This window comes from Durio zibethinus, chromosome 2 (assembly GCF_047325235.1).
Source record: "Durio zibethinus cultivar Kanyao isolate XHJ-2024 chromosome 2, ASM4732523v1, whole genome shotgun sequence".
Taxonomy (NCBI): domain Eukaryota; kingdom Viridiplantae; phylum Streptophyta; class Magnoliopsida; order Malvales; family Malvaceae; genus Durio; species Durio zibethinus.
Genome location: NC_143163.1, coordinates 3,644,088 through 3,671,970, shown reverse-complemented (window position 1 = coordinate 3,671,970; position 27,883 = coordinate 3,644,088). Strand labels below are relative to the sequence as shown.

Below are 27,883 nucleotides of genomic sequence, written 5' to 3'. Positions count from 1 at the left end.
GGCAGACATTGAAACCTCGAATAAAAATTTAGTACTGCAAATAAACAACGAAATGAGAAACCATTTACTGAATTCCTTGATAAGTTCCTTATCCCAAAAAAAAAAGGTGCAAATAGGATAAAAAATCCTAAGGGAATTTAACCATCAGCTCTCACACAGGACATATCTATAGGCAAAGGGATCAAGGACAAAAGTATAACAAAATACAAGAGTCTTAACATTTTAACTAGCTTCGGAATTATAAAACAATATCTGAATTCTAAATCAGGGCTTGCAATTACAGCCGGGTAAAAAAAAAAAAAGCAAAACAAAAACCTCAGGGCTTCCCCTAGTCCACATAACCAAGAATACATCCCTACCGTCAAACCCTGGGATTTCACCTGTAGGCTTTGCTGGGTCTCCTATATCTGACCAGAGGCTTCCTCTCAACGTTTATTGCCTCAAAAACTAAAAATGCTCCCTGAAGCACCAAACGGTTCTATGTTCCTACAGCAAAGTTCTAGTCACACTTGATGTTTCTGTAGATCCTCCTTACAAACAAATTAGAACCAAGATAACCAACAGCTCCTGCGTATTGAAAGGAAAATAATCAAAAACCCACATGAAGCAGACACAAGAGATGCCATAAAACTCCACTACTATCGGGCACAAAACAAACAGTGTTAAACAGCAAAAGGTAAAATAAACAAGCAACCATCCATTCTTTATAACACCACAACCCCCCAAAACCCTTTCAATAAAAACGCTACAAAAATGCTTGATATTCTGCAAAATCCTGTATTTTTAATATTTACAATTAATTCAACAAAACTGTCCAAAATTTCAACCAAGGAAAACAATCAAGAATATTTTGGGCAAATTTCAAAATAGACAGAAGCATTACAAGATTAAGGACATACTCCATGTTCCACAGAATAAGCCATGAGAGAAAATGCTTATTTGGATTGAGCACATAAAAAGGCTGGATAACCTTATTTACAAATATGATAGATTATTTATATATTTCAAACTCACCACAGAGGACTCCCAAACCAAGACAAAACATCAAAGTGTATCCAAAGTAGAAGCTGGTCTGGAAGAAGCCTGACATCTTGGTTTTCACATAGTAGTAGTAAACAGAGTACAAATACACATAGACTGCCGTTGAGGCAGCAGAGAAAAACGACGTCCACTGCCAGTGATAGTTTTCAGCATTTAACAAGAAATATGTCCCCACAATTGTCACACAAACCGTTACAATGATAAGAATCAGGAAGACTAGCAGCATAAAACCATAGACATAATAAACCTGCAAAACAAAAAGGTTTATTGCATCTGAAATTACTATAATATGGATGCGCAATTTCCATGTCATATAAGAGAAATGAAGACTATGTTCTAGTAGTCATCACTCATCGATACATTAAAAAGTAAAATAACATTTAGCTATTTCCTGTCTGTACAACATAAAGACTGCTCCACCAGTTTGAGTTTGTTTATATTTTTCTAACTCTCTTCAGATGGTACATAATTGGCACACAAATTAGATGTATTTTCATACATTAAGGCGGTCTCCATACAGTCAAGACATAGGTGCACATGAACATAGCGTTATGGAGTATAGCAACACCTATTATGCTTTTAAACGACATACATCCAAATAATTTAGGACTCCCAAAACCAGGCAAATTATCAACCAAAATATTTTGTAAAAAGAATTGCAAACATGATTCAATCTCCCAGGATGCTCTTGCTTAAATCATCATCAAGCAATTAAAACATAGGATAAAGAATTTCACCTTGTAATTCCAGAAGGATGTGAAAACAAAATACATTTCAATGAATATGCTGCCAAAAGGCAGAAGTCCTCCCATCATAGAGACCACGGAGGGTGTAAGATACCATTTCTTCTCTGGAATTGGGCGAGGGATGGTCTTCACACGGCATGGGTTATTGGGAGCACCACTCCAGTTTCTTCCAACAACTGTACCAAGAAGAGCCAGGGGGAATGAAATGAAAGCCCAAATTACAAAAACAACCACCATTGTACCAAAAGGAATAGCTGCTAGAGATCCATAAAATATAGCGATTGTGTTCAAGATGAAACCAATCCCAAAGCACATAAATGGGAACAGAGACGCTGTAAGGATCATTGACTTTATCCAACCTTTACCTGAAAAGAGAAAAACAATAAATCCAACCTTTTTAGAATGAAAGATCCACAAGGACAGGGAACAAAAACAAGTGAGGCTAAGGGATGAAGCACATACCCCCATTGCGTGAGTACATTCCACCACTCACATAACCAGAAATGAATGATGTAAAAGCATAACACAATATAAAAGTAGTGACAATTGCTCCCCTCCTGAACCAAATAATCAGTATATGAGAACTAGTCAAAAAGCTAAAAGATGAAATGCCAATACCAAATAACAAAGTGGATCACAGTACGAATTAAAAATGAGGGGAAAAATAAAACGCTACAGTCAAATTTGACAATGCTATACATAAAAAAGCTCATAAAATAGAAGGCATCATAAAGGGGGATCCTATGGAGAGCTCCAAGAACTATGCTTGACTTTATATGCATAAAAGTGGTGTCCAAGAGAGGCAGAGAAATAAATAAATATGTTCACAGCTCTCACAAATTTTGGATTTCATACTAGCTTTTCAACATACCCGACATACAACGTTCCCACAATGGCCAATAAGATGACAAGGAGAACAAGCAATGCTAGCTGAGCACCTGTGCCAACAACAGCAGAAAGCAGAACCAAATTGCGAGGAGGCCGGAAAACATCACCATGGACAAGTTTCCAACCAGACTCTTCACTCACATCCCTTTCCTGAGAACATAGGTGAAATAGCAAGGAGAATACGAATTTTCAGAAAACAGAACTTTCCTTCGAGAAGAGAAAAAAGAAAGGGTCCAGGTATTATCACCAAAGTTTCCAGATCATCATCTTCCCGAGCATACTTTGCATAGTCATTTCTCAGAGTTCGCATCAAGATCATTGACACCAAACCAGTGAGGAAGATAACCATCATGAATGAATTGAAAACAGAGAACCAATGGATCTGCATATTGCAATATGTATTTAGAGCTCTTGGAAAATTAAAAGAAAACATAACAACCTAATGCAAGACTTGTGAAGATAAATGAAATATTTTGTTGCACAAGCAACAAAAAAGAATCTCATAAAGAAAACTATCACCAATAACGCTACTTACTTGGTGCTCAAAGAAAGGATAGTCCAAATAAACATCAAAGCGACGAGCAAAAGTTACATTAGTTGGAATCCATTTGATAGAGTATGTCATGTCCAATATTCTCCCTGCTTCCAGTGGCTTTGGACTCTCTTGAGTGAGATTTACATGAATAATCTGCAAGATCAAAGTGCAGTTAATAACAGCAGCAGATTCCAAAATATGGAATGGAAGTCATATATATGTCAGGAACCACATACCTGATCCTTATTGTATTTAATAATGATATTCTTATGTGTGTAGAGAACATGCTTGCCATTGTCACTGTTCTTATCAGGATGCAGCTCGCCAACAAAGCCTAAAAAGTTAAAGATAAATTCTTCAGAAACAAGCTATAAAAGGATTACTAGACCAGATAAATGAACAGGAAGTAGAAAAATGCATACCCCACAAAGGCAGATCATCTGAACTTTCAGCATCATGAAGAGCACGAACATGCCATCAACAAAAATGTAAGGAATATAGACTAAGTGCTCCAACAAAGTAAGCCATATAGACAAAATAATTGATAATTGATAGCAGTATTTATCTAGATATTGGTACAACAGATAAGAAACCATTGTTCTCTTTGCATGAAGCAAAAAAAAGAAAACCTAGGTGATTAGGTGATTATTATATGAGAACTTGGTGATTGATACCAGTATTTATCTAGATCTAGATCTAGATCACAGGTATGATTGATACCAGTATTTATCTAGCTCTAGATCACAGGGAGGAGAAACCTTGTAGGCCAATTTTACCAAACACAAGTGCACATAAAAATCATTTTCATCTATTACATGAGTCAATGCATGTAATGTAGCTGTAACTTATCCATGCCCAGCATCCACTATGTCTCCATAAATTTCCTTGTAATCCCCAACAGGCACTGAACATTTTATTCTGTTCATTATGGAGTATGCTCAGCCCAATGGCATAACCGGTATCAGATTTTTTACTGGCTGCCACAACTACCAATCACCAAACAGAGCAACACCTATTATTCTATCAAGAGATCCAAGCTTCCGATGCTTTCAGATCCTGGGCTTTTCACTACTCAACTGAGCTGTCAAGTGTCAATATTTTTGTAGCTCTATTTGAGTGCACTTACTACTTTTAGATAAAAGAATGAAAAGCTAAACATACCCACAAAGAATTCAAACCAATAACTGTTCTCAATTGCATCCTTGAACTGTTTGACTTTTGCTTCATCAAGTTCCAGTTGGCAAATAGTACCTTTGTCCACATTCTCTGTTCAAGAATCAAAAAGGAGCAGAAGAAAGAATATAAAAGTCAAACACTTCGAAAATAATTATTAAAGAAATTACAGTGATTGAATTAAGAGTCTAACAAGGAAAAAACCCGTACTTTGGAACTTTATATCAATGTGGCTATCAATCAGTTCATTTCCACCAAGGACCTCACCAAGACCACCCCATTTGTGAGCAGGATTGGTACCAGGATGACAAAATGGAAGACTGTAATAGTTATATGTTTCTTGTGGATTGTTGTATGGACCAACTTTATTCACCCAAAGGGTAATTGGATCATCTGGTTGATACTGCAAGGAAAAACAAGAGGAGAGTCGATAAAAGTTACACATGGCTATTGAAGCACATAAACACAACAAAAAAAATATTATAGAAATATAACAATATACAAGAACGAATCTAAATATCAAACACAAATTAGAAGAACGATTATAATCGTAAGTTCTCATTAAGAAGAAATGTGATTTGAAAACAAGGAGCGCAGGATAGGAAGACGAAACACTATTCTCAAGATGGATTGGCATTCAGAATGATAGTTTAAGAAAGTCTGTGAAGCCTAGACCCCAAACACTAAAATCCATGAAATTCAAATACTCGACTTACCAATCACCAATAGTAAAATTTACGAACAAAGATAATGCAGTAAGACAATTTGCCTGGCAACTGGTATCTAGCTGATAAGTGAATTTGATAACGAATAGACTGATAAATTGTGGCTGCAGATATGTCTAATCCAGCTTGTAATGCTTAGACTGATATGTCAGTTCTAGACTGCATATTAAATTACATGGTCAAGTCCTGACCGTTTATTGACTCAATATCAATCATCAAGAATTGCATAAACAAATTTTCAATCTACTCTCCCAGAAAATTGAAGGAATGCACGACCTTCTACTTAGTAAGGAAAGTGAATCTTGCAACCCAGGCATGAAAAGATGGAAAAACAAAAAGGGAACTCAACTATTGATAATATTCTTTCAAATCATTCCCAGTTTAGACATTTTACCAGCTATTATAAAAAGTCAATTAATATAGCTTAATACTCAATGTACATTAGCCTCCTACAATGGAAAAGGGTAGGATATTAATTATGTAAACAAAAAGACATCCTCGAGTTTACACAATGAACCTTGTCTAACTCCTTCAAGCAGATCCAATCAAACCCATCAGACCCAATTGAAAATCAATGTAAAAAAATAGTGTAATAATTAATTCAATAAACGAATATATGGAAAATGCTAAAATCTATATTTAGCACATGAAGGAATGAAATTAGGCAAAACATCTCCATGCCATCTTCGCCACAATCTGACTTACCTCAACTGTAACTTAGCCGCCTAGACAGAACATGGAAATGGTACGATTTAAGCGTGCATACAAATCTTTACAGCACATATATAGACATCAAGTAAATGATTTCTACTAGTTTCATAGATTATTTACATTAAAAGACTATCCATCAGAGATCCATATCCTACACCTGATAAAAGCAAAATAGACAAAATTTTGTATGCCCCAAGTGACCCGTAAATCAAGAATTTGCGAAAGTCAAAGGCAACAGTTAAATCTAACAAAAAAGAAGAAATTAACAATAAAAAATGTTCAGATCTGAGTCAAAATCGTGCAAGAATTACACCAAAAATGACAAGATCTAAAGCGTCACTGTTTAGGTAGGGCTGAGAAAAGAATGAGAAGAGCGATTACCTTGTGATCTGACTCGGAAGCGAAGGCGAGAGAGAGGAAGAGGAAAACGAAGGCGAAATGCGAGAAGGATCGGACGGTGGAGAAGACCGAGGATGACATGGCGATCGACCGACGATGCTCGGATCTGAAGGTCCGGATGCCGATTCGAAACACTACGCTGCCGAGTTCTCTCCCTTTCTTTTCGTTTTTATATCTTGTTAAAGATTTGGGAGAGAAATTCTTTTTTTTTAACTCACATGACCTGCCTTCTTAGATTGGTGACTTTTGGCTAAGGCACTCTTCTATAATTTGCTTCGTTAAAATTTAAGGGTGTTTCTCTAATGTTATGGTCAGTAGCCAGGCGGTCTGGGCGATGATTAGACGTGAAGGGTAATTTGTATTACGTATATGCCCTTTGGACGGACCAGTTTAATGGGTCTGGTATTTGGCCCAGAGATCTGCGGATGATAGGCTAGCTAACCATAAAACTCCGGCCGGCCCATCTTGCTTTCTTTTTACGCTACTCTCTTTTGTCGGCCCGCACATTAATAACGCCGAAGTATCAATTTTGACAAGATATTTTCAAGTGAATTAGTATCAGGAGTAAATGACATTAATTTAATTTAAAAATTAATTAACTATCAAAATAAAATGAAATTAATAAAATTAATAACATTTTTTACTGTATTACTGATTTTGTTAAAAAAATAATAACAAAAATTTGTACTGAGATTTATTTATTATCATACAATATTAATTTATTTTAAGATTATTATTATCATACAATATTAATTTATTTATTTTAAGAATGAACAACAAAAACCTCTAATACGTAAAAAAATCGTAACAATGAGATTTATCATTTCTGTTTTTATATTTCATAATTTTTTTAATATGCTACTGAAATTATTAAAATATTATAGCACATATTTGTTATTGTTTTTAAATCAATATATATATTTATTTTCATGATATTTATCTCTTTAAAAGTATATTATAAAAGTATTTAAAAATTTTAATTCATTTATAATGCTCTCACTCAAAAAAAAATTATATATATAATTTATGTAAAAGTCAAACTTCATTAATTGGAAGTGATAAATGTGTAAATAAAAAACTATTTTAAGGTCAATAAAAAAAAACAAAATTGTTTGTAAATAAAAACTAACCAATTTTCATTTTCCTCCATCTTTTCCTACTTTTGCAACTTTCAAGTTTTTAAACGAAAATAGGGTGAACTAGAAGAGAAATTTAAAAAAGAAAAAAAAGTCTTTAAACTAAATAAATAAATTACAAGTTGATTATTTTATTTTTTTAATAAGATATTTAAGTAAGTTTTTTTTTATATTTTTTATAATTAGTCAATCAATTTTTTTATATATTTTTATATATAGTATTTATTTACTATTTAAAATTTGTTATATTGACGAAATAATTTGATCATGTATTCATGTTATTGATAGCATTTGATTTTTTTTGTCATGTTTAAATTTTGTATGTTTTATATTTTTCTTTATTTTTTTAGTTATTACTCATTCAACTAATAACTTTAAGTTTGGTAAAAATTAATTTTTATATGAAGATTATAAAATTATTTAGAAGTTCTATCTAATTTCTTACATAGTAATATGGTTACAATATGTGAATTGCATTTCTATTAATATATATTTAAATATAAGGTCAGTTGAGCTTCATTAACATGCATAATTGTATTTTGAATATGTGTTTTTATTTTTTATAAATTACACAAACTAAACTATTTAATTTAATTAGTTATGAAAAAATATCTTATTAAGAGGAAGTCAATTTTTGAAAAATTATATAGAATCAATACTGGTAGCATACAACATTGTACAAAGCAAGTTTGTGTTGAATCAAATTTAGATAATCTTATTTCAAATCTTAGGTCACAAAAAAAAGTTTTGGACTATAATGCTAATGATAGAGACAAAGTTCGAAGAGCTTATTTGCAAAAAGTTTCTTGTCAACCTTATGAACATAATTTTTTTCTTAAAAAAATTGGAAAAGCATTACATCGTTTTATTACTACGTAGTTCAAAAATAATGCTACTTGGTTGAAATATAGCATAGAAAATGATGCTGTTTTTTGTTTGTGTTGTTATATTTATAGAACATATATTGGAAAGCAAGCAGGTAATATTGTTTTATTTCAAATTGATTTACAAATTGAAAAAAGAAAGAAAGAAAGATTTAATGTTAATGTTTAAGGTCTTGATAGTGCTCATAACAAAGCTTAGAAGTGTTGTTAAGATTTGCTAAATCAAAAATTCAATTTGCTTGTGCAAAACAATATGATCAAGCACGAAAAGATTATTAAATTTGCTTAACTACGACACTTGATTGTATTCGTTTTTTTTTTAATATCAAAGTTTAGCATTTTGTGGAATAGATGAAATTGAGAATTCTTATAATCAAGAAAATTTTTTTTAGCTTCTTAGATTTTTTACCAATCATAATGAAACTATCAATAGTGTTGTATTGAAAAATGTATCGAGAAATTAAAAAATAATAGCACATGATATTAAAAAAGATATTGCTTGTGCTGCAACAATTGAGACTACTAATACTATCATGAAAAATATTGAAAATGGATTATTTTTCATTTTACTTGATGACTCTCGTGATGTTTCAATAAAAAAAACAAGCTACTATTGCTTTGTGCTATGTGATTCTAAATGACATATGATTTAACGTTTTATGGGTATAATACATGTTAGTGATACAACCGTTTTGTCACTTAAAGTAGCTATTAAAGTATTATTCTCTAAGCATAATTTGAGTATGTCAATGATTCATGGGCAAGGTTATGTATTGTAAGCAACGTGCAAGGTGAATTCAATGGATTGAAAACTTTGATCATGAAATATAATCCATTTGCTTATTATGTTTATTGTTTTACTCATCAACTTCAATTGACACTCGTAGTGGTGGTAAAGAATCATGTTCAAATTATATTACTTTTCAACATCGTGACAAGTGTGATGAATATTGTCAGGGCTTCATATAAATGAAAAGATGATTATTCAAGAAAAAACAACTTGATAAGTTGTTGAGGTATTATGAATCGGTGAACTTTATACGGGAAGGGTTTTAAACTAATAAATAAATTTCCAATAAACAGGGGATACACGATGAGGTTCGCATTATGAGATTTTGATAAATTTTATCCTTATGTTTAGTTTCATTATTGATGTGCTTGAATTTATTGTAAACGATGGGAATAACTTATAGCAAAAAGGTGAAGCTTTTGCCTTGTTAAATTCAACTCAATTTTTTTACTTTGGTTTTAACTAATATTTGATGAAAAATATCTTAGGAGTTGCAAATGAATTATCATTGGCATTACAAAGTTGAGATCAAGATATTGTAAATGTGATGGTATTAGTAAAAGTAGTGAAGCAATGACTGCAAACAATAAGAGATGATGGATGAAAATTTTTGCATAAAGAGGTTTTGTATATTTTGTGAGACAAACAATCTTGGCATCCCAAATATAGATGATATATTTGTAACTTATGGAAAACCTCAATGCAATGCTTTAACAATGACAAATTTATATTATTATCGGGTTGAGTTGTTTTATACAGTAATTGATATGCAACTTCAATAGCTCAATAATTGTTTTAATGATGTTAATATGAAGTTATTTCATTGTGTGGCTTCTTTAAATCCTTATGATTTTTTTATAACTTTTTATATGGGAAAGTTAATTCATCTTGCTCAATTTTATCCAGCATAATTTTTTAATATTGAGCTACTTGTTATTGACAATTACTTGAAATTTACATTGTTGATTTAAGATCTCATGATGAGTTTACAAGTTTGAAAAGTATTAGTGATATTTCCATGAAACTTGTTGAGACAAAAAAACTTTTGTGTATCCATTGGTATAGTTACTTATGGAATTAGCTTTGATGTTACAAATTTCGACTACATCAGTTGAAAGAGTTTTTTCTACCATGAAAATTATGAAGAATTGTTTGTGCAAATGAATGGGAGATTCATGGATGATTGATTATTTAATTACATAGATAAAGAAAGATATATTTTGTAATATCGATAATGAAAATTGATTGTCTAGTTACATATATAAAGAAAGATATATTTTGTAATATCGATAATGAAAATTGATTGTCTAGTTACATATATAAAGAAAGATATATTTTGTAATGTCAATAATGAAAAGATTTTACAATGCTTTTAAAATATGAAAAATCGTAGAGAGCAATTGTAATATATTATTTTTATATATACTAAAATAATTTTTTATGCATCTTAGTTAACTTATATATATATTCAATATTATATGTATTTTTGCCCCCTTTGAATATAAATCATAAATTCGTCCTTATTAGTATACGAGAGAGGCACACTTGCTTTTCAACTAGTAAAATTTAGCCAAATATAATATTTTTGTGTAAATGAGATTTTAATTTGGAAGTATGAAAAAATAGATATTAGGATTTAAAATTTAAATTTATTAAATATTATTTTTAAAATTAATTATATGAATTAATTAATTTAAATATAAATATAATATAATATTTTAAGATCATATTTGACGTATAAAATAATGAATATGATATGATGATAATTATTTTATATTAATTTAATTTGTATAAAAAATACATAAAATTAAAAAAATGATTAATAATTCTCTTAATATAAAATAATTCAATCTTCAAAATTTTTTTTTTAATTCATGAAATTGAATTTACATATTTTATTATATTTTTAAAAAAATATATTAATAATTTAAATTATATAAATTAAAACGATAATTATAACAAATAAATGAATTATGCTAATTTAATTTATATATATTAAATATAAAATAAATAATATTATTTAATTTAATTATATTTATAATTATATTTTATGTTATTATAATTTTATACGTCAAATACATCATAAATGAACGAAACACGTTGAAAACTTGAAATAGATCTCGTTGTTGCCCCGTTTAAAATATTGTTTTGACGTGGATTAACAAGAAAACAGACCCCAAGCACCCAATCATCAAATATAACAACTTCCTCCAAAATCATTATAAAAAAAGAGATGGGACGTTTTTTCATCCATACTCAAGCCAAAACAATTTATATCATCATATTAGGTTTTTTTTTTTTAACTCTACCAAGACATTTCCATATAAACAAATAATGTATCATTTTTATAATGAATGGATTATCTATTATGATTTTTAATACCATAAAAATCTTAGAATTTGATTCCATTAAAGTTATAAAATAAATCTTAGCATAGTTTAAACATAATTACAAATTTTTAATTTATAAAAAATAAAAAAATGTCTTGAAATTTTCAATTAAATAATATGATTTCATTTGCAATTTTATAGTTATAATTAAAAACAATAAAATTTCTTAATAACTTCATGATATTTAAATTTTGTATTAAAGCTCTAAAATTGATTGCTTTTATTTTATATAAAAATTACAAAAAATTTTGGTGAGTTAGGACCATAACACATGTCACGAGCTCAGGTTCCATTCCATATGGTCGACACATTGATAAAATGGTTTACCATCGAAATGGAAAGATGGAGAAGGACGCGAGTGCATGTGTCCCACGCGTGGGCTTCTCTTTTTGTCCGGTTGTCTCCCACTTGCATTCATTTCTCTTCAATGCTTACCTCATTCGTTTCAGCGAGCGATTTTCGGGAACGATGGTTTTCCCACTGGCGGATGTGGAATTCATCGACACGCTCTTGGAGGAGAGATAATCAAGTAGGTTGTGGACCAACCTGCCCACTACCAGCCTAATCATTGATTTCCATTAAATGTATGGATTGGTTATTGATAATTGTTGTTGCAATTGGAAATTTGAAACAGACCCACAAATATGGTGTGGTGCTTTTCTTGTTGACGTGACGGTGAAGTTGATGAATGAATTTAGACAAAAGGGAAACAACGATTGTTCAACGTTTTTTTTTTTGTAAAATATTAATCCCAATTAGTATTTAAAGTACTCTAATAAAAAATTTTAAAACAATTTCAAATATAAAATTGAGAAATTACATTTAACTATATTTGTGAGATTCGATCTTGAATTTTAATAGCATCAATCACTTGTTTTAAAGATATAAAATATATTTTATAAAATAATTAATATAACGAATTAATTAATTAAATTAATATATAATATGATAAATTTAATATAAAATTAAATCAAACGTGATTTGAATTTAAAACTTCTAAAATTTTTTCTCTTATTTGTCACTAAACAGCTAAACCTTCATTAGAATGAATGAAAATTATAAAAAATTCAAATAAAATATAAATAAACAATTTTAAATTGCATGGAGAATTTTTTAGAATATAGTAAGTACTTATAAAACACAATATTTAGTATATCTTGTAAACAATTAAATCAAGACACTGTTCCAATTACTGGCCTATTCATACTTCAATAGTCAAATACCCAAAATATTTCATCATCGGCTTCTCTTAATCACCAACTTTTAATCAAATAGAATCGTAGCCGAATCAAGAGGAGACCTCACGATAAGCTCAGCAAGGGTACTTGGCAGAGAATCATGCCGACATAGAAGAAGAAGGAGCAGTGAGATATTCCCTCACTCTCTTGCAAAAAGCATAAGGTACATTCTAAAATCGCGTCTCTCTCATTCTCTACAAAGGTTTCTCTTTTCTATCATAATAAAACAAATAATAATAATAAAACCCTTTTATACAGTAAAAGATTCTTCTATCTGTTCACAAAGCGCTGGTTTTCTTGGTTTCTTACGATTTTAAAAATTCGATATTCTTTACTTCTCTTCAAATCTCTCTAATCTCCACCTCCACTTCAGCCGCCCACCACCGCCGCGAATTTCCGATTAAGAATGTGTTGCGTATAAATTGATGCGTGCTTTGATTTGTGAATAATTAAGTTAGGGTTTTTCATTTATCTCATCTGTTTGGAAGGAAACAAAAAACATGGAGAAGTACGAGTTGGTGAGAGACATAGGATCTGGGAACTTTGGGGTAGCGAGGCTGATGCGTAACAAAGAAACCAAAGAACTCGTCGCCATGAAGTATATCGACCGTGGCAATAAGGTTCCCATCTCTTTCTTTTTTTTTTAATGTTTTTATTTGATTTTTTTAATATTCATATGATGCATTTAAATGCATCTATCCATGTATTATGCATGCATGTATGATGTTTACTATCCATGTATTATGCATGCATGTATGATGTTTATGTAGGATTGTTTGTATGTTTTTAACTTTTAAAAAATCACTGTGGGTAGTTTCTTAAAGATTGAAATTTGCTGCTGAGGGAATGTTTTTCTTGACGTTTTACATTTAAACTTTTGACAGATTGATGAGAATGTGGCAAGAGAGATTATAAACCATAGATCACTCCGTCATCCAAATATAATTCGGTTCAAAGAGGTGTTAAATTTTTATCCGCTTACTTTTGTTGTTGTTGTTGTTGCCTTAATGTACTTAAATTAACTCTTTTTTTCTTTGTTTCTAATTTGAAGGTGGTTTTGACTCCTACTCATCTTGCTATTGTGATGGAGTATGCAGCCGGTGGTGAACTCTTTGAGCGAATTTGCAACGCTGGAAGATTCAGCGAAGATGAAGTTAGCTTGGATTTCAAACTTTTGTCTTTTGGTTACTAAATTAATACCCTTTTGCAGAAAAAAAAAAGGAAATTTGTAATGTTCACCGTACGTTGTATTATTTACCTTCTTGTTGGCTGCATTGTGTTCCCTTTCCTCTCTTAATTGATACAGAAACTAGTGTGAGATGAAATGCCACGGTTTTATCCATTGAATAATCCTGCATTACTTTTCTAAGCGAGAGATAGGCTGGTAGGTGTTTTGAACTTTCTACTAACGATGTTCTTTCTAATATTTTATGTTTTCAGGCCAGATATTTTTTCCAGCAGCTGATCTCAGGAGTTAGCTACTGTCATTCCATGGTACTATCTATTACAAGAAATTACAATTTTCCTGTTTTTGTAAGCTTCTCATATTTTACCTCTTTCATTTTCAGCAAATATGCCATCGAGATCTAAAGTTAGAGAATACCCTGTTGGATGGGAGCCCTGCTCCTCGTCTGAAAATCTGTGATTTTGGTTATTCAAAGGTATAACTGAAAATAGGGTCATCACACTAAGCATAATCAAATGTATGTGGAAGTTCTTGTTGTTTTAAGATGCTTCCTTCCACCCCTTTTGTAGTCATCTCTGCTGCATTCCAGACCCAAGTCAACGGTTGGAACTCCAGCGTATATTGCACCAGAAGTTCTCTGTCGGAGAGAATACGATGGCAAGGTAATTTAGTCTTTGTCTACTTTATTCATATATTGTTGATAGCTGCTTCTTTATTAGACTGGGTTATTTTAGTTATGGTTATGTGCTTATGCTAATTGGTCCTGTGCTAGAGTAGTTGATGCCTTTACATACTGTCTAAAGATCAGCTGATTTTACTTGGCATGTGTTAAGAGTTGTTGAGGGTGATTATATACTTGGTAAAAGATCGATCACTAGAATATTTAAAAATTAGTTGGAAATCTGCAATTATTACAGCTAATGCCCCTTTATGATAATATTTTCATTTTAATGACCACAAAAGCAATGCCACGTGGGATATTTGGCAAAGACAAACTGTGGTCTGAGTTTTAGCAAGTTTTTCCAAGGCAGAGGGGATTTCCTGTTTTCTGCTTCTGATTAGTTTTAGGATTGGATTTCTTTTTCAGATGGCAGATGTATGGTCATGTGGAGTGACTCTTTATGTCATGTTGGTTGGTGCATACCCATTTGAGGACCAAGAGGATCCTAAGAATTTTAGGAAAACTATTAATGTAAGTTACATCCTTCTGCCCATCCCTCTTTTTGACTATCTTAATCATTTAATTTCTTTATGATTTCTTATGTTTTTTATCTGCTGCAGAGGATAATGTCAGTTCAATACAAAATCCCAGATTATGTTCACATATCTCAAGAATGCAGACACCTTCTTTCTCGCATATTTGTTGCTAGCCCCTCCAGGGTATGCACTGCTGTTACTGAACTTGTTCTAGAATTACCATAAACTAATGTGAAAGTTAAACAATATTTTAGTTCATATGGACGAGGACAAATTCTTGTTCTGCCATAATTTCTGTTTCTAGATTGGTGGTTTATTGGCATGGTAGGGTTCTATATATATATATATATATGTCTTTTTTCCCTTTTGTTTTTAGGATGTGGTAAAGCACGACGCTTACATAAATTGCCTGCTACTTGTGCGTTGAAAGATAAATTTTGGATGTACAATTGGTCATAATCATAAAGAAATGTTGCTTGTCCATAGTTAAATAAGGAAAAAGTATGAGACACAGGATTTTACTTTTCTGCCTATGAAGTGGTGGGGGGAAGTAAAACAAGAGAGCCATCTCCAATTTTAAATTGCCATTCTTGGAGTGGCCATTAATAATTACCTTTTGTCAATCCATCACCATTGATAAGCCTGCTTTTCCATTTCCTCTGTCTCTCTTTGGCACTCACTGTTTTGACTATTGTTTTTATAGAGGATCACCATCAAAGATATCAAGAGCCATCCATGGTTTTTGAAGAACTTGCCCAGGGAACTGACGGAGGCAGCTCAAGTTGCCTACTACAGGAAAGAAAACCCAACTTTCTCCCTTCAAAGTGTTGAGGAAATCATGAAAATAGTTGAAGAGGCTAAAATTGCTCCTCCAGTATTGCGGTATATTGGAGGCTTTGGCTGGGGTGGTGAAGAAGATGAGGATGCTAGAGAAGAAGATGCTGAGGAAGAAGTAGAAGAAGAAGATGAGTACGAGAAGACAGTAAAGGAGGCCCATGCCAGTGGAGAAATTCACGTCTCCTAAAAGAAGTACTAGATCCTTTCCAAATGATGGAGATTTGCCTTTAGTGGTCATGTTTATATGATGTCAGTTTCTACCTAGGACCTGGTGTTTGAATAAACAATCTGTAAATTAGTTTGTCTTGGGAAAGAAGTTTGTGCAATCTTTAATATGATTAAGGTGTCTTGCTACTGATCTTGGAAGCTGGAACTACTGGGATTTGAAGCTATCTGGTTGGTAAATTCCCCGTATAGGGATCAGCTTCTTAAAGTATATGGTTTATTAATGGTCTAGACTTCTAGAGTAAAATGGAAGGTTTGCGAGTATTGTAAGTTGATTTCTTCCATCATAAAATGGTATGTCTAGGGGTTTGACTCGTTAAAATTTATAAAGTCGCCATTATTACTCTGGTTTGTTTATGCTTCTCTTTCTTGTAGTGCTCTCTCTAGCTTGATCTTGGTTGTGTTACATTGATTCTTTGATTGTGAAAACAAGGTTATGCTCTTTCGATGAAAGGACGACGGTGATTCTTTATGAACTTATTGTGTACCCTTTTCTGCAGGGTGATGGAGGTTGCCAATGTCTTTAAGCTTTCACTTTTGAATAAAATATTTCTTCTAGCAAACCGACAATTTGAAGGATGCTCTTATGCTTTAAAGTTTGCATCATCCTCCCCGCGCAACGATAGGAAAAACCTTGGCCAAGATGATTCTTTTTCTTCGTTCACCAAAATAAAATAAAAAGAGAGAGACGTTCCTCTGTGGTCCATCCGCTTGCTAACCTGGTGGGCAAGGTTGCCTTGGGAATCTCCTATCTTCGGTGGGTTTGGTTAATTGTATCATCCCAAGACATGCAACCATATTATTTTGTAAGATGAGATGCCCCAATAAAAGCGAGAGAAATGTTAGCAGCAACATGTATGTTGCGGGTTTGATCTTCATCCACTCCTATAAAAGCCAGATGCTTACGAAACAATGCGCGCAAGTCTGAAGCAAATGTCGATCACGTGAAGTGAACACGATATCTCAGGTATTTCTTGCATGTGCTCCACTGACTGTAGAGGTCCATGTCCTTGTGTCACGGGTCGAGATTTAAGCTCTAAACCCGCACGATTACGAGACCCGGATATTCACCCTTCCGACGTCCCAAATCAACTTACCTGTCACGGTTCACTCCCTTGTGAGGTATTGTCTGCTCTGATCCTCTAGTCTCACGATTTTGTCTTACAAAATGTATCTCACAAGGTCGAGATTGTGTGAACCCTTTTATACCTCAATAACCTCCTATTATGTTCGATATGGGATTCAAGACTCCCCTTAGATCCGTGACACTTCCGCTTTGAACATTGAAGTGAAAAGACGTCGAGACTGGACAGAAACTAGCACGTATTGGTGATAAAAAAATACAATAAAAAAATGTGGACATCTGCGGAGTCAAATACAGGAACTCGTCCATATTATAACATCCTTTCCTCTGCAGAATGAACACATGTAATTGCATTCTTTTATGGTGATCACAAGAAATCGAGTTATGCCAAGGGAATCAACATTTAGTCATATATCTCGTCTTGGGCAACTTATCATATCAGAATCAGATCATGAATTTGTCAGTGTACCACCAATGCTAGACTCCAACAGCATTGCATGCAAACTTCCTGGTTTCAGTCAGTACACATTCCCAATCAAAAAGAGCTGAAACAACAGCAACACTTTTCAGATTGGCTATACATTTGACACACCAATTTCACCTATGGCTACCACAGGTAACTTGGAAGCCATAGACAGTTTTCAGCCCATCCAAACCGACAGTGGTATTCCTTTTCGTTTGCTATTACTGATATGGTCGTCGGTGGTCACTGGCAACCCGTAGCTCGAGTCACAAGCTCAGGTTCTATTCCATGGTCGACACAGTGATAAAAATGGTTTACCATCGGAAAAGGAACGAAGGGCGAAGGACGCGATTGCATGTGTCCCACGCTTGGGCTTCACTTTTGTCCGAGTTATCTACCACTTGCACTCATTCATCTATCTCTCTTCAATGCTACCTCATTTGTTTAAGCGAGCGATTTTCGAGAACGATGTTTTTCCCACGCGCAGATGTGGACGTCAAATCACGCTCTCGGATGAGAGGTAATCAAGTAGGTTGTGGACCACCTTACTCCACCATCAGCCTAACCATTGATTTCCATTAAGTGTATGGATTGATTATTGATAATTGTTAGGGTCAATTGGAAATTTGGCATAGACCCACGTGTGGTGCTTTTATTTTTTATGTGATGGTGAAGTTGATAAATGAATTTAGGAAAAAATGAAAACAATGATTATTCAATGTTTTCTTTCGTAAAGTGTCAATCCCAATTAGTATTCAAATTACTCTAATAAAATTTTTTAAAACAACTTCAAATGAAAATTTGAATCAAATTTGACTATATTTATGAGATTTGATTTTGAGTTTTAATAGTATCAATCACTTGTTTTAAAGAAATAAAATATTTTTTATGAAATCATTAATATAAAAATTTACAATAATTTAAAATATCAATTAATTAATATTTAATTTAATACATCTCTCATTTGCCACTAAACGGCTAAACCTTCATTTGGAATAAATGGAAATTGTAACAAACAACTAACTTGAAAATAATCAAATTAAATTTAAAAAAATTAAAATTGAATTGAGAAATTTTTACAATAAAATACTTATAAAACACAATATTTAGTAGATCTTCCAAACAATTAAATCAAAACTATGAATATAAAAGTTTCTAGAAGGACAATTCTGATACAAAAACCTTTACAAAACATTTTTCCAAGTATTGGCTTATTGGAACTTCAATCGTCAAATACCCAAAATATTTCATCATCGTCTTCTCTAAATCGTCAACTTTTAATCAAATAGAATCGTAGCCGAATCAAGAGGAGACCTCACGATAAGGGACTCCGCAGAGAATCAAAACGACATAGAAGAAGAAAGGAGCAGTGATATATTCCCCCGCTCTCTTGCAAAAACACGAGGTACATTCCAAGGTTGCGTCTCTCTCATTCTCTACAAAGGTTTCTCTCTCTTCTTTATCTCAATAAAACCAAAAATAATAATATAAAAGATTCTTCTCTCTTTCTCTCAACAGAGCACTGTTTTTTTTTTTGGTTGCTTGTGATTTGAAAAATTCGATACTTTACTTTCTTTCAAATCTCTGTAATCTCCACCTCCACCACCTCCTCCACTTACGCCGCCCCACCACCGCTGCGAATTTCCGATTAATAATGTGTTGCGTATAAATTGATGCGTGCTTTGATTTGTGAATAAATAAGTTAGGGTTTTCATTTGTCACATCTGTTTGGAAGGAAACAAAAACGATGAAGAAGTACGAGTTGGTGAAAGACATAGGATCTGGGAACTATGGGGTAGTGAGGCTGATGCGTAACAAAGAAACCAAAGAACTCGTCGCCATGAAATGTATCGACCGTGGCCATAAGGTTCCCCTCTCTTTCTTTTTTTAGTTTGTTTTTATTTTATTTTTTTAATATTTATATGATGCATTTACATGTATCTATCTATGTACTATGCATGCATGTATGATGTTTATGTAGGATTGTTTATATGTTTTTATTTTTTAACAAATCATTGTGGGTAGTTTCTTAAAGATTGAAATTTGCTGCTGAGTGAAAGGTTTTTCTTGACGTTTTACATTTAAACTTTTGATAGATTGATGAGAATGTGGCAAGAGAGATTTTTAACCACAGATCACTACGTCATCCAAATATAATTCGGTTCAAAGAGGTATTAAATTTTTATCCTCTTACTTTTGTTGTTGTTGTTGCCTTTATATGAATGTACTTAAATTAACTCTCTTTTTTTTCTTCTAATTTGAAGGTGGTTTTGACTCCTACTCATCTTGCTATTGTGATGGAGTATGCAGCTGGTGGTCAACTCTTTGAGCGAATTTGCAACGCTGGAAGATTCAGCGAAGATGAGGTTAGCTTAGATTTCAAAACTTTTGTTTTTTGGTTACTAAATTAATACCCTTTTGCAGAAAAAAAAGGGAAATTTGTAATGTTTACCTTACTTTGTATTACTTACCTTGTTGCCTGCATTATGTTCCCTTTCCCCTCTTAATTGATATAGAAACTAGTGAGATGAAATGCCTCGGTTTTATCCATTGAATAGTCCTGTATTGCTTTTCTAAGCGAGAGATGGGCTGGTATGTGTTTTGAACTTTCTACTAATAATGTTCTTTCTAATATTTTATGTTTTCAGGCCAGATATTTTTTCCAGCAGCTGATCTCAGGAGTTAGCTACTGTCACACCATGGTAACAAAGATTTAACATTTCTATCTATTACAAGAAATTACAATTGTCCCTTTTTTTTAAGCTTCTCATGTTTTACCTCTTTCAGCAAATATGCCATCGAGATTTGACATTAGAGAATACCCTGGTGGATGGATGCCCTGCTCCTCGTCTGAAAATCTGTGATTTTGGTTATTCAAAGGTATAACTGAAAATAAGGTCATTACACTGAGCATAATCAAATGTATGTGGAAGTTCTTGTTGTTTAAGATGCTTCCTTCCACCCCTTTTGTAGTCATCTCTGCTGCATTCCAGACCCAAGTCAACGGTTGGAACTCCAGCGTATATTGCACCAGAAGTTCTCTGTCGGAGAGAATACGATGGCAAGGTAATTTAGTCTTTGTCTCCTTTATTCATATATTGTTGATAGCTGCTTCTTTATTAGGCTGGGTTATTCTAGTTATGGTTATGTGCTTATGCTAATTAGTCTTGTGCTAGAGTAGTTGATGCCTTTACATACTGTCTAAAGATCAGCTGATTTTACTTGGCATGTGTTAAGAGTTGTCAAGGCTGATTATATACTTGGCAAAAGATCAATCACTAGAATATTTAAAAATTAGTTGGAAATCTGCAAATAGTGCATTATTACAGCTAATGCCTCTTTATGATGATATTTTCATTTTAATGACCTTGAAAGCAATACCACGTGGGATATTTGGCAAAGACAAACTGTCGTCTGAGTTTTAGCAAGTGTTTCCAAGGCAGAGAGGTTTTCCCGTTTTCTGCTTCTGATTTGTTTTAGGATTGGATTTCTTTTTCAGATGGCAGATGTATGGTCATGTGGAGTGACTCTTTATGTCATGTTGGTTGGTGCATACCCATTCGAGGACCAAGAGGATCCTAAGAATTTTAGGAAAACTATTAGTGTAAGTTACATCCTTCTGCCCATCCCTCTTTTTGACTATCCTTAATCATTTAATTTCTTTATGATTTCTTCTGTTTTTTATCTGCTGCAGAGGATAATGTCAGTTCAATACAAAATCCCAGATTATGTTCACATATCTCAAGAATGCAGACACCTTCTTTCTCGCCTATTTGTTGCTAGCCCCTCCAGGGTATGCACTGCTGTTACCGAACTTGTTCTAGAATTACCATAAACTAATGTGAAAGTTAAACAATATTTTAGTTCATATGGACAAGGACAAATTCTTGTTCTCCCACAATTTCTGTTTCTAGATTGGTGGTTTATTAGCTTGGTAAAAGTCTTGATCTATGTCTTTTTTCCCTTTGTTTTTATGATGTGGTAAAGCACAAGGCTTACATAAACTATTGGCTACTTGTGCATTCAAAGATAAGTTTTGGAGGTACAATTGGTCATAATCATAAAGAAATGATGCTTGTCCATAGTTAAATAAGGAAAAAGTATGAGAGACAGGATTTTACTTTTTGCCTATGGAGGGGGGGGGGGGGGGTAAAACAAGAGAGCCATCTTCGATTTTAAATTGCCATTCTTGGAGTGGCCTTTTATAATTACCTTTCACCCATCCATCACCATCGATAAGCCTGCTTTTCCATTTCCTCTTTCTCCCTTTGGCACTCACTGTTTTGACTATTGTTTTGACAGAGGATCACTATCAAAGATATCAAAAGCCATCAATGGTTTTTGAAGAACTTGCCCAGGGAACTGACGGAGGCAGCTCAAGCTGCCTACTACAGGAAAGAAAATCCAACTTTCTCCCTTCAAAGTGTTGAGGAAATCAAGAAAATAGTTGAAGAGGCTAAAATTGCTCCTTCAGTATCACGGTATATTGGAGGCGTTGGCTGGGGTGGTGAAGAAGATGAGGATGCTAGAGAAGAAGATGCTGAGGAAGAAGTAGAAGAAGTAGAAGATGAGTACGAGAAGACAGTAAAGGAGGCCCATGCCAGTGGAGAAAGTCACATCTCCTAAGAGAAGTACTAGATGCTTTCCAAATGATGGAGTTTTGCCTTTAGTGGTCATGTTTATAAGATGTAGTTTCTACCTAGTACTTGGTGTTGAATAAACAATCTGTAAATTAGTATGTCTTGGGCACGAAGCTTGTACAGTCTTTAATATGATTAAGGTGTCTTGCTACTGATCTTGGAAGCTGGAACTACTGGGTTTTGAAGCTACCCCGTTGCTAAATTCCCCGTATAGGGATCAGCTTCATAAAGTATATAGGTTATTAATGGTCTAGACTTCCAGAGTAAATGGAAGATTTTAGGAGTATTGTAAGTTGATTTCTTTCCATCATAAAATGGTATGTCTGGAGGTTTGACTCGTTAAAATTGATAAAGTCACCAACGTAATTTAAGAAACATTTATGCTATTATTACTCTGGTTTGTTTATGCTTCTCTTTCTTATAGTGCTTTCTCTTATGTTACATTGACTCTTTGATTGTGAAAACAAGGTTATGCCTTCCTATTAAAGGAAAGGAGCCATGCAAGCAATGTCCACGACGGTGATTCTTTGTGAACTTCATGTGTACCCTTTTTCTGCAGGGTGGTGGATCTATCTTTTGGTTGCCATTGTCTCTAAGCTTTCACCTTTGAATAAAATATTTCTTTAGCAAACTGAACATTTGAGGGATGCTATTACGCTTTAAAGTTTGCATCATCCTCACCGCGCAACAATTGGAAACACCTTGAGAAGTCATCTGGCTTATAAAACATTAAACAAAGATGATTATTTTTTTTTCGTTCACCAAAAAGGAAAAAAAAAAGGGGATGATTCCTTGGACTCCTGTGCTGTTATCCATCCGCTTGCTACCTGGTGGGCAAGGCTGCAATGGGAATCTCTTACCTTCAGTGGATTTGGTTAATTGTATCATCTTAAGACATGGAACCATATTATTTTGTAAGATGAGACGCCCCAATAAACGTGGGAGAAAATCTGATGTTAGAAGCAATATGTATGTTGCGGGCTTGATCATCATCCACTCCTTTAAAAACCAGATGCTTACTAAACAATGCACGTCAGTTTGAAGCAAATATCGGCCAAGTGAAGTGAACATGAAATCTCAGGTATTTCTCGCATGTACTGCCCTGAATCTGTCCCTTTCAACAATATAATTGCGGGTGAGTAGTAATAATGAAGTGAAAAGATGTGGAGACTGGACAGAAACTAGTACGTATTAGTGATAAAAAATACAATGAAAAATGTGGATAACAGCGGAGTCAAAAATACAGGAACTTATCCATATTATAACATCACTTCCTCTGCAGAATGAACACACCTAATTGCATTCTTTTATGATGATTACAAGAAATCGAGTGATGCCAAGGTAATAAACATTTAGTCATATATCTCATCTTGGGCAACTTATCATATCAGAATCAGGTCGTGAATTTGTCAGTGTACCACCGATGCTAGACTCCAATAGCATTGCATGCAACTTCCTTGTTTCAGTCAGCACACATTCCTGATCAAAAAGAGCTGAAACAACAGCAATACCTTTCAGATTTGTTGTACCGATTTCCATCACAGCACGTGCATTTGACACACCAATTCCACCAATGGCTACCACAGGTAACTTAGATGCCATACAGACAGTTTTCAGCCCATCCAAACCAACAGTGATATTGTTTTCCTTGGTGTTGGTTGGATATACACCACCACACCCAATGTAATCAGCACCATCAGCCCATGCCTGTCGGGCTTGCTCTGGTGTCTTGCAAGAGACTCCTATAATCTTTTCTGGACCAAGAAGAGCGCGAGCAACACAAGCAGGCATGTCAGACTGGCCAACATGAACGCCATCGGCATCACAAGCAAGGGCAACATCAATACGGTCATTAATCAGCAGAGGAACTCCATGTGATTGGCAAATTTTAAGACATGATTTGGCAGATTCCAGAAAGTCCTTTGTTTCAGCATCCTTCTCTCTGCAAAAGCAAGTGAAGATATTTTCATCAAACAAATATATATGCAAGCAGTTAGTAGAATCAGTTGCTATGGTGTTCAGGTCAAGCTAGGAGATAATTCATAGAAGGTGTAGGTCATCATAACTGAGAAAAGAATACAACAGAAACCTACCTTAATTGGATAATAGTAGCACCTCCTTCTATGGCAGCTTTAACAGCGTCTGCTATAGATCTGCCCCACTTTTTGTTCATCCCTGAATCCGTAACAGCATACAGAAACAAGTCACTTGGATTAAAAGGCTGCAGCCTATGACAATCTTGAGAATGACTCTTAAGCCTCAATAGATGATCGAAGGGGCCTTGAGGCCCATTTCCAATAACAATCTCTTTACTGTAATCCAAGGCACTTTCAATGAAGCGTTTTGCTACCTTCCAAAAGATGGGAAAATAAGAATGAGAGAGAGACCTGGAAAACAATAAGGCCATATCCCCATGAACAAAGGAAAATGAGCCACAGCATAGAACTAATTACTTTAACAGCTGAGAGCACTTGATAGCCTTTTGCTAACTCTGCTGCTATACAAGATGCCAAACTGCAACCAGTACCATGAGTGTTACGAGTTTTTATACGGGGTGAATGCAGCTCATAGAAGTTATGACCTATGAAAGTGAAATTTAAAAGTTTAGCTAGCTATCAAAACCCTTCAGGTGCATTCATAAATTTAAAAAAAAAAAAAAACCCCTTGAGGCACACCAAAGCAAAGGAACTGGAAACAGTTAGCTTGAAAACCATAATATTTCAGCCTACCATCATATAGAATATCAACAGCATCTGATGAGTTGGGGAGGTCACCACCCTTGATGAGTACATTCCTGAAAAAACAAAATTATCAGAACATAAAATATCTGCTTACCTTTCAGCTTTGGAATAAAACATTAACCTACCAAACGTGACATTTATAGGTTGAATGCAAGGTCTTCATCAAGTTAATAAGAAAAAAATTGACAATTATTGTTATCAGAAAATCCGAAGTTCAATGCCTGATGTTCAAAGCTTATGCCTCAGCTAAGAAGGAATAATATGCCCTTCCTAAGTCTCTCGACTTTAAAAAGGCTAAAAGTACAGTAATCTTAGCTATTTGTAGAACACTTGTCATGCAAAAGAATCAGTTGGGCAGAAACAACATGATTCCAAGGACAAGAAAAGCTATTACATGAGTTTCAGAAAGGATACGGCTGGCAGCAAACAGACATAGAATTTATAATTACAGATCAGAAGAGAGGAATAGATTTTTTTTTTTACTAACTTTGGGCCCATATTATGCAACAATCTTGCAGCAGAGTGCATGTCATCCACTGTTTCCACTCGTATGCCATCAAGTAAAGCAGACGCCTCTTTTAAATTTGGGGTTATTATGTCAGCCATTGGAAGGAGCTCCTCTCTGAAAGCATGAAATGGAAAATCAAAACTACTGAGAACAAACAACACTTCATTTTGGCAACCTCAAATGAGATAGAAGTCGTGGGGCAGCTGGAGAATTTACATAACAATGATGGTAGTGAAAAACCATGAGGGTGGGCCATGTATATCACTGAATAATCATAGCAAAAAACTGTAATATACCTAAAAACAGAAAGAACGGAAGGACCAGCCAGCACATCCCCACTTGTAGACACCATGACAGGATCAACCACCAAGGCTGCCTTCAAATTACCAGAGAAAGTCAACTCAAAATCCACTAAAATTGCAGTTTAAAAATCACACTTCCAGTCTTTAATTCTGGTGCATACCTTGTACAGGAAACTCCCTGAGAATCTTACAAAGAATCTTGACTATGCCGACAGAAGGTAGCAGGCCTGTTTTCACCTAATAACATTTTGATGATAAACTAAGTTTAATTGTTTTGCAGTTATACTTATTACTTAGAAGACCATATTTTGCAAACAATCATAGGCCCAACGATGGCTATGAGTTGCTCATGACTAAGTACTTGAAGCTCATCAGTCATCGCAGTAACTCTTACCACATCAACTTGCATATCAGAGAGCACTGACTTTAACTGCGCTGCAACGAAATCCTCAGGTACATTACTTACACCCTGAAAATCAACTAGAGAATTAATTAACCAGCGAAAAAAATGAAAAAGATTATCTTTAAAGAAAAACCCAAAAATCAAACGTCCAATTTGTTTTAAGGATTAAAAAGAAATGCCAAAGTAGGAACAACCTGAACTCCAACAGTGTTCTGGGCAGTGACAGCAGTTATAACAGTTGAACAGTAAACTCGATTTGCAGCACAAGCCTTAAGATCAGCTTGAATTCCAGCCCCAGCTCCTGAATCAGAGCCAGCAACAGTCATAACATGTGGGATTTTCATCGCTGAATCATCACTCAATGTTGAAGCACAAGCAGCCTTTTCCTGCATTGCTGCGAAGCCTTGAAGACGAATAGAAAACTGGGTTCTTAGATAAATGGATGGTGAGTGTGAAACTCTTAAGTTTCTAGTGTACCCTTTTGCAGAAGCTTGAATAGGAGTTGAAAGCAAATTAGTCTGAGAGAGAAAAAAAAAAAAACTAATCAGATTTTAAGTATCATTTTTTTCAATGCTTATCTTCGAGAAAATTTAGAACTTCTATCAGGAAGACTTGAATTGTTAATCTATGGAGTTTGTGGATTGAAAAAGAGAAGAAAAAAAGATACTTACTTCACCTTGTTGGCGAGCAGGGAAGCCGTGTGAAATGCAGAAGAGGCCATCTAAAAAGCGGCGACCAATTTTGTTGATCGAAAGAATCTCTTCAATCTCCACGCATTTAATGGGCTGATTCATTCTCTTTTATTAACACTGCTATTTCATCTTCGTTGAAGCCCGGCAAAGGCATTCATGTGGTTTTGAACTTTGGGCTTTGCTCTATAATAATGTTTTTCAAAAACATTTAGAAAAATAAAATTAAAGGTAAAATTTAAATATATTTATGAAAATTAACAAATTTTTTTATAATAGTTAAATGAATACAAGATAAAATTTTATTTTTATTTTTAAAATTTAAAAAATTCACAATCAGTGTATCTAAAATTGAAATTAAAAAAAATACTGCTAATTTTTTTTTCTTTCCTACAAAGTTTAACCATGTCAATTCTTGATTCTTTATGAGCATATACAAAATTAAGAAATAGATTCATAATTAAAAAAAAAAAAAACTCAGTAAGTAATTTGGTGTAACAATAATTTTATTTATGAAATTTTAATTTTTATTAAAGTATTATATTTCAAATGTTTTAACACTAACAAAATAGGGTTTTCATATGAAAGTAAACCAAACATTCCTTAAAATTTAAAGTATAAGAATTAATCAAAAAGTTTTTTTTATTGTATTTAATTTACTCCTAATATCCATATCTTTAATTTTTTTAAAAAAATTTCAATTATATTAAATATGTTACACATGATTTTTTTTCACCCTTGGTGTGAAAAATATTTTTGAAAAAAAAAAGTTTTAGCATTTTTTATATTATTATTTTATTAAGAATATATAACAAATATATATTTTTGTTAGGTTTGATTATTTTTTTTAAATATTATTATTTTTTATGTGTTACTAATTTTTGCATGTATTATTATTTTTGTTATTCATTACAATGTTTTATGCGTTATTATTTTTATGTATTCGTACTTT

At 33.5% G+C, this 27,883-nt stretch overlaps 4 protein-coding genes across 11 annotated transcripts; 2 read left to right on the top strand and 2 right to left on the bottom strand.

Moving 5' to 3' along the window:
- Positions 1 to 41: 41 nt before the first annotated feature.
- LOC111308885 (transmembrane 9 superfamily member 1) lies at positions 42 to 6,475 on the bottom strand. 5 transcript variants are annotated; one of them, XM_022907558.2, is made up of 12 exons: positions 6,201 to 6,475; positions 4,594 to 4,786; positions 4,372 to 4,476; positions 3,633 to 3,650; positions 3,447 to 3,544; positions 3,211 to 3,363; positions 2,923 to 3,057; positions 2,659 to 2,825; positions 2,250 to 2,344; positions 1,779 to 2,152; positions 1,015 to 1,288; positions 42 to 567 (listed from the first exon to the last, which is right to left on the bottom strand). In XM_022907558.2, exons 1-12 carry the CDS (start codon positions 6,297 to 6,299, stop codon positions 500 to 502), a joined length of 1,779 nt encoding a protein of 592 aa, XP_022763293.1. In that variant the 5' UTR covers positions 6,300 to 6,475; the 3' UTR covers positions 42 to 499. The 5 variants fall into 5 exon arrangements, with proteins under 5 accessions (XP_022763293.1, XP_089602532.1, XP_022763294.1 ...); XM_089746406.1 differs by lacking the exon at positions 3,633 to 3,650 and having other exon boundaries at positions 3,447 to 3,565; XM_022907559.2 differs by lacking the exon at positions 3,633 to 3,650.
- Positions 6,476 to 12,572: 6,097 nt separating this feature from the next.
- LOC111308890 (serine/threonine-protein kinase SRK2A-like) lies at positions 12,573 to 16,458 on the top strand. The gene is made up of 10 exons (XM_022907564.2): positions 12,573 to 12,819; positions 13,145 to 13,276; positions 13,541 to 13,615; positions 13,708 to 13,809; positions 14,097 to 14,150; positions 14,225 to 14,317; positions 14,412 to 14,504; positions 14,930 to 15,034; positions 15,124 to 15,222; positions 15,743 to 16,458. Exons 2-10 carry the CDS (start codon positions 13,157 to 13,159, stop codon positions 16,061 to 16,063), a joined length of 1,062 nt encoding a protein of 353 aa, XP_022763299.1. The 5' UTR covers positions 12,573 to 12,819; positions 13,145 to 13,156; the 3' UTR covers positions 16,064 to 16,458.
- Positions 16,459 to 18,853: 2,395 nt separating this feature from the next.
- On the top strand, positions 18,854 to 22,677 carry LOC111308889 (serine/threonine-protein kinase SRK2A-like). 3 transcript variants are annotated; one of them, XM_089746401.1, is made up of 10 exons: positions 18,854 to 19,053; positions 19,384 to 19,515; positions 19,745 to 19,819; positions 19,913 to 20,014; positions 20,297 to 20,350; positions 20,436 to 20,528; positions 20,622 to 20,714; positions 21,148 to 21,252; positions 21,343 to 21,441; positions 21,951 to 22,677. In XM_089746401.1, the coding sequence occupies exons 2-10, from the start codon at positions 19,396 to 19,398 to the stop codon at positions 22,272 to 22,274; spliced, it is 1,065 nt and encodes a 354-aa protein (XP_089602527.1). In that variant the 5' UTR covers positions 18,854 to 19,053; positions 19,384 to 19,395; the 3' UTR covers positions 22,275 to 22,677. The 3 variants fall into 3 exon arrangements, with proteins under 3 accessions (XP_089602527.1, XP_089602521.1, XP_022763297.2); XM_089746395.1 differs by having other exon boundaries at positions 18,958 to 19,092; XM_022907562.2 differs by lacking the exon at positions 18,854 to 19,053 and having other exon boundaries at positions 19,168 to 19,515.
- A 782-nt stretch (positions 22,678 to 23,459) lies between these two features.
- Positions 23,460 to 27,070, bottom strand: LOC111308887 (thiamine biosynthetic bifunctional enzyme TH1, chloroplastic-like). 2 transcript variants are annotated; one of them, XM_022907561.2, is made up of 10 exons: positions 26,919 to 27,070; positions 26,437 to 26,760; positions 26,234 to 26,308; positions 26,001 to 26,076; positions 25,834 to 25,909; positions 25,517 to 25,651; positions 25,018 to 25,082; positions 24,742 to 24,869; positions 24,382 to 24,638; positions 23,460 to 24,230 (listed from the first exon to the last, which is right to left on the bottom strand). In XM_022907561.2, the coding sequence occupies exons 1-10, from the start codon at positions 26,961 to 26,963 to the stop codon at positions 23,654 to 23,656; spliced, it is 1,758 nt and encodes a 585-aa protein (XP_022763296.2). In that variant the 5' UTR covers positions 26,964 to 27,070; the 3' UTR covers positions 23,460 to 23,653. The 2 variants fall into 2 exon arrangements, with proteins under 2 accessions (XP_022763296.2, XP_089602512.1); XM_089746386.1 differs by having other exon boundaries at positions 26,914 to 27,051.
- Between the last annotated feature and the right edge of the window lie 813 nt (positions 27,071 to 27,883).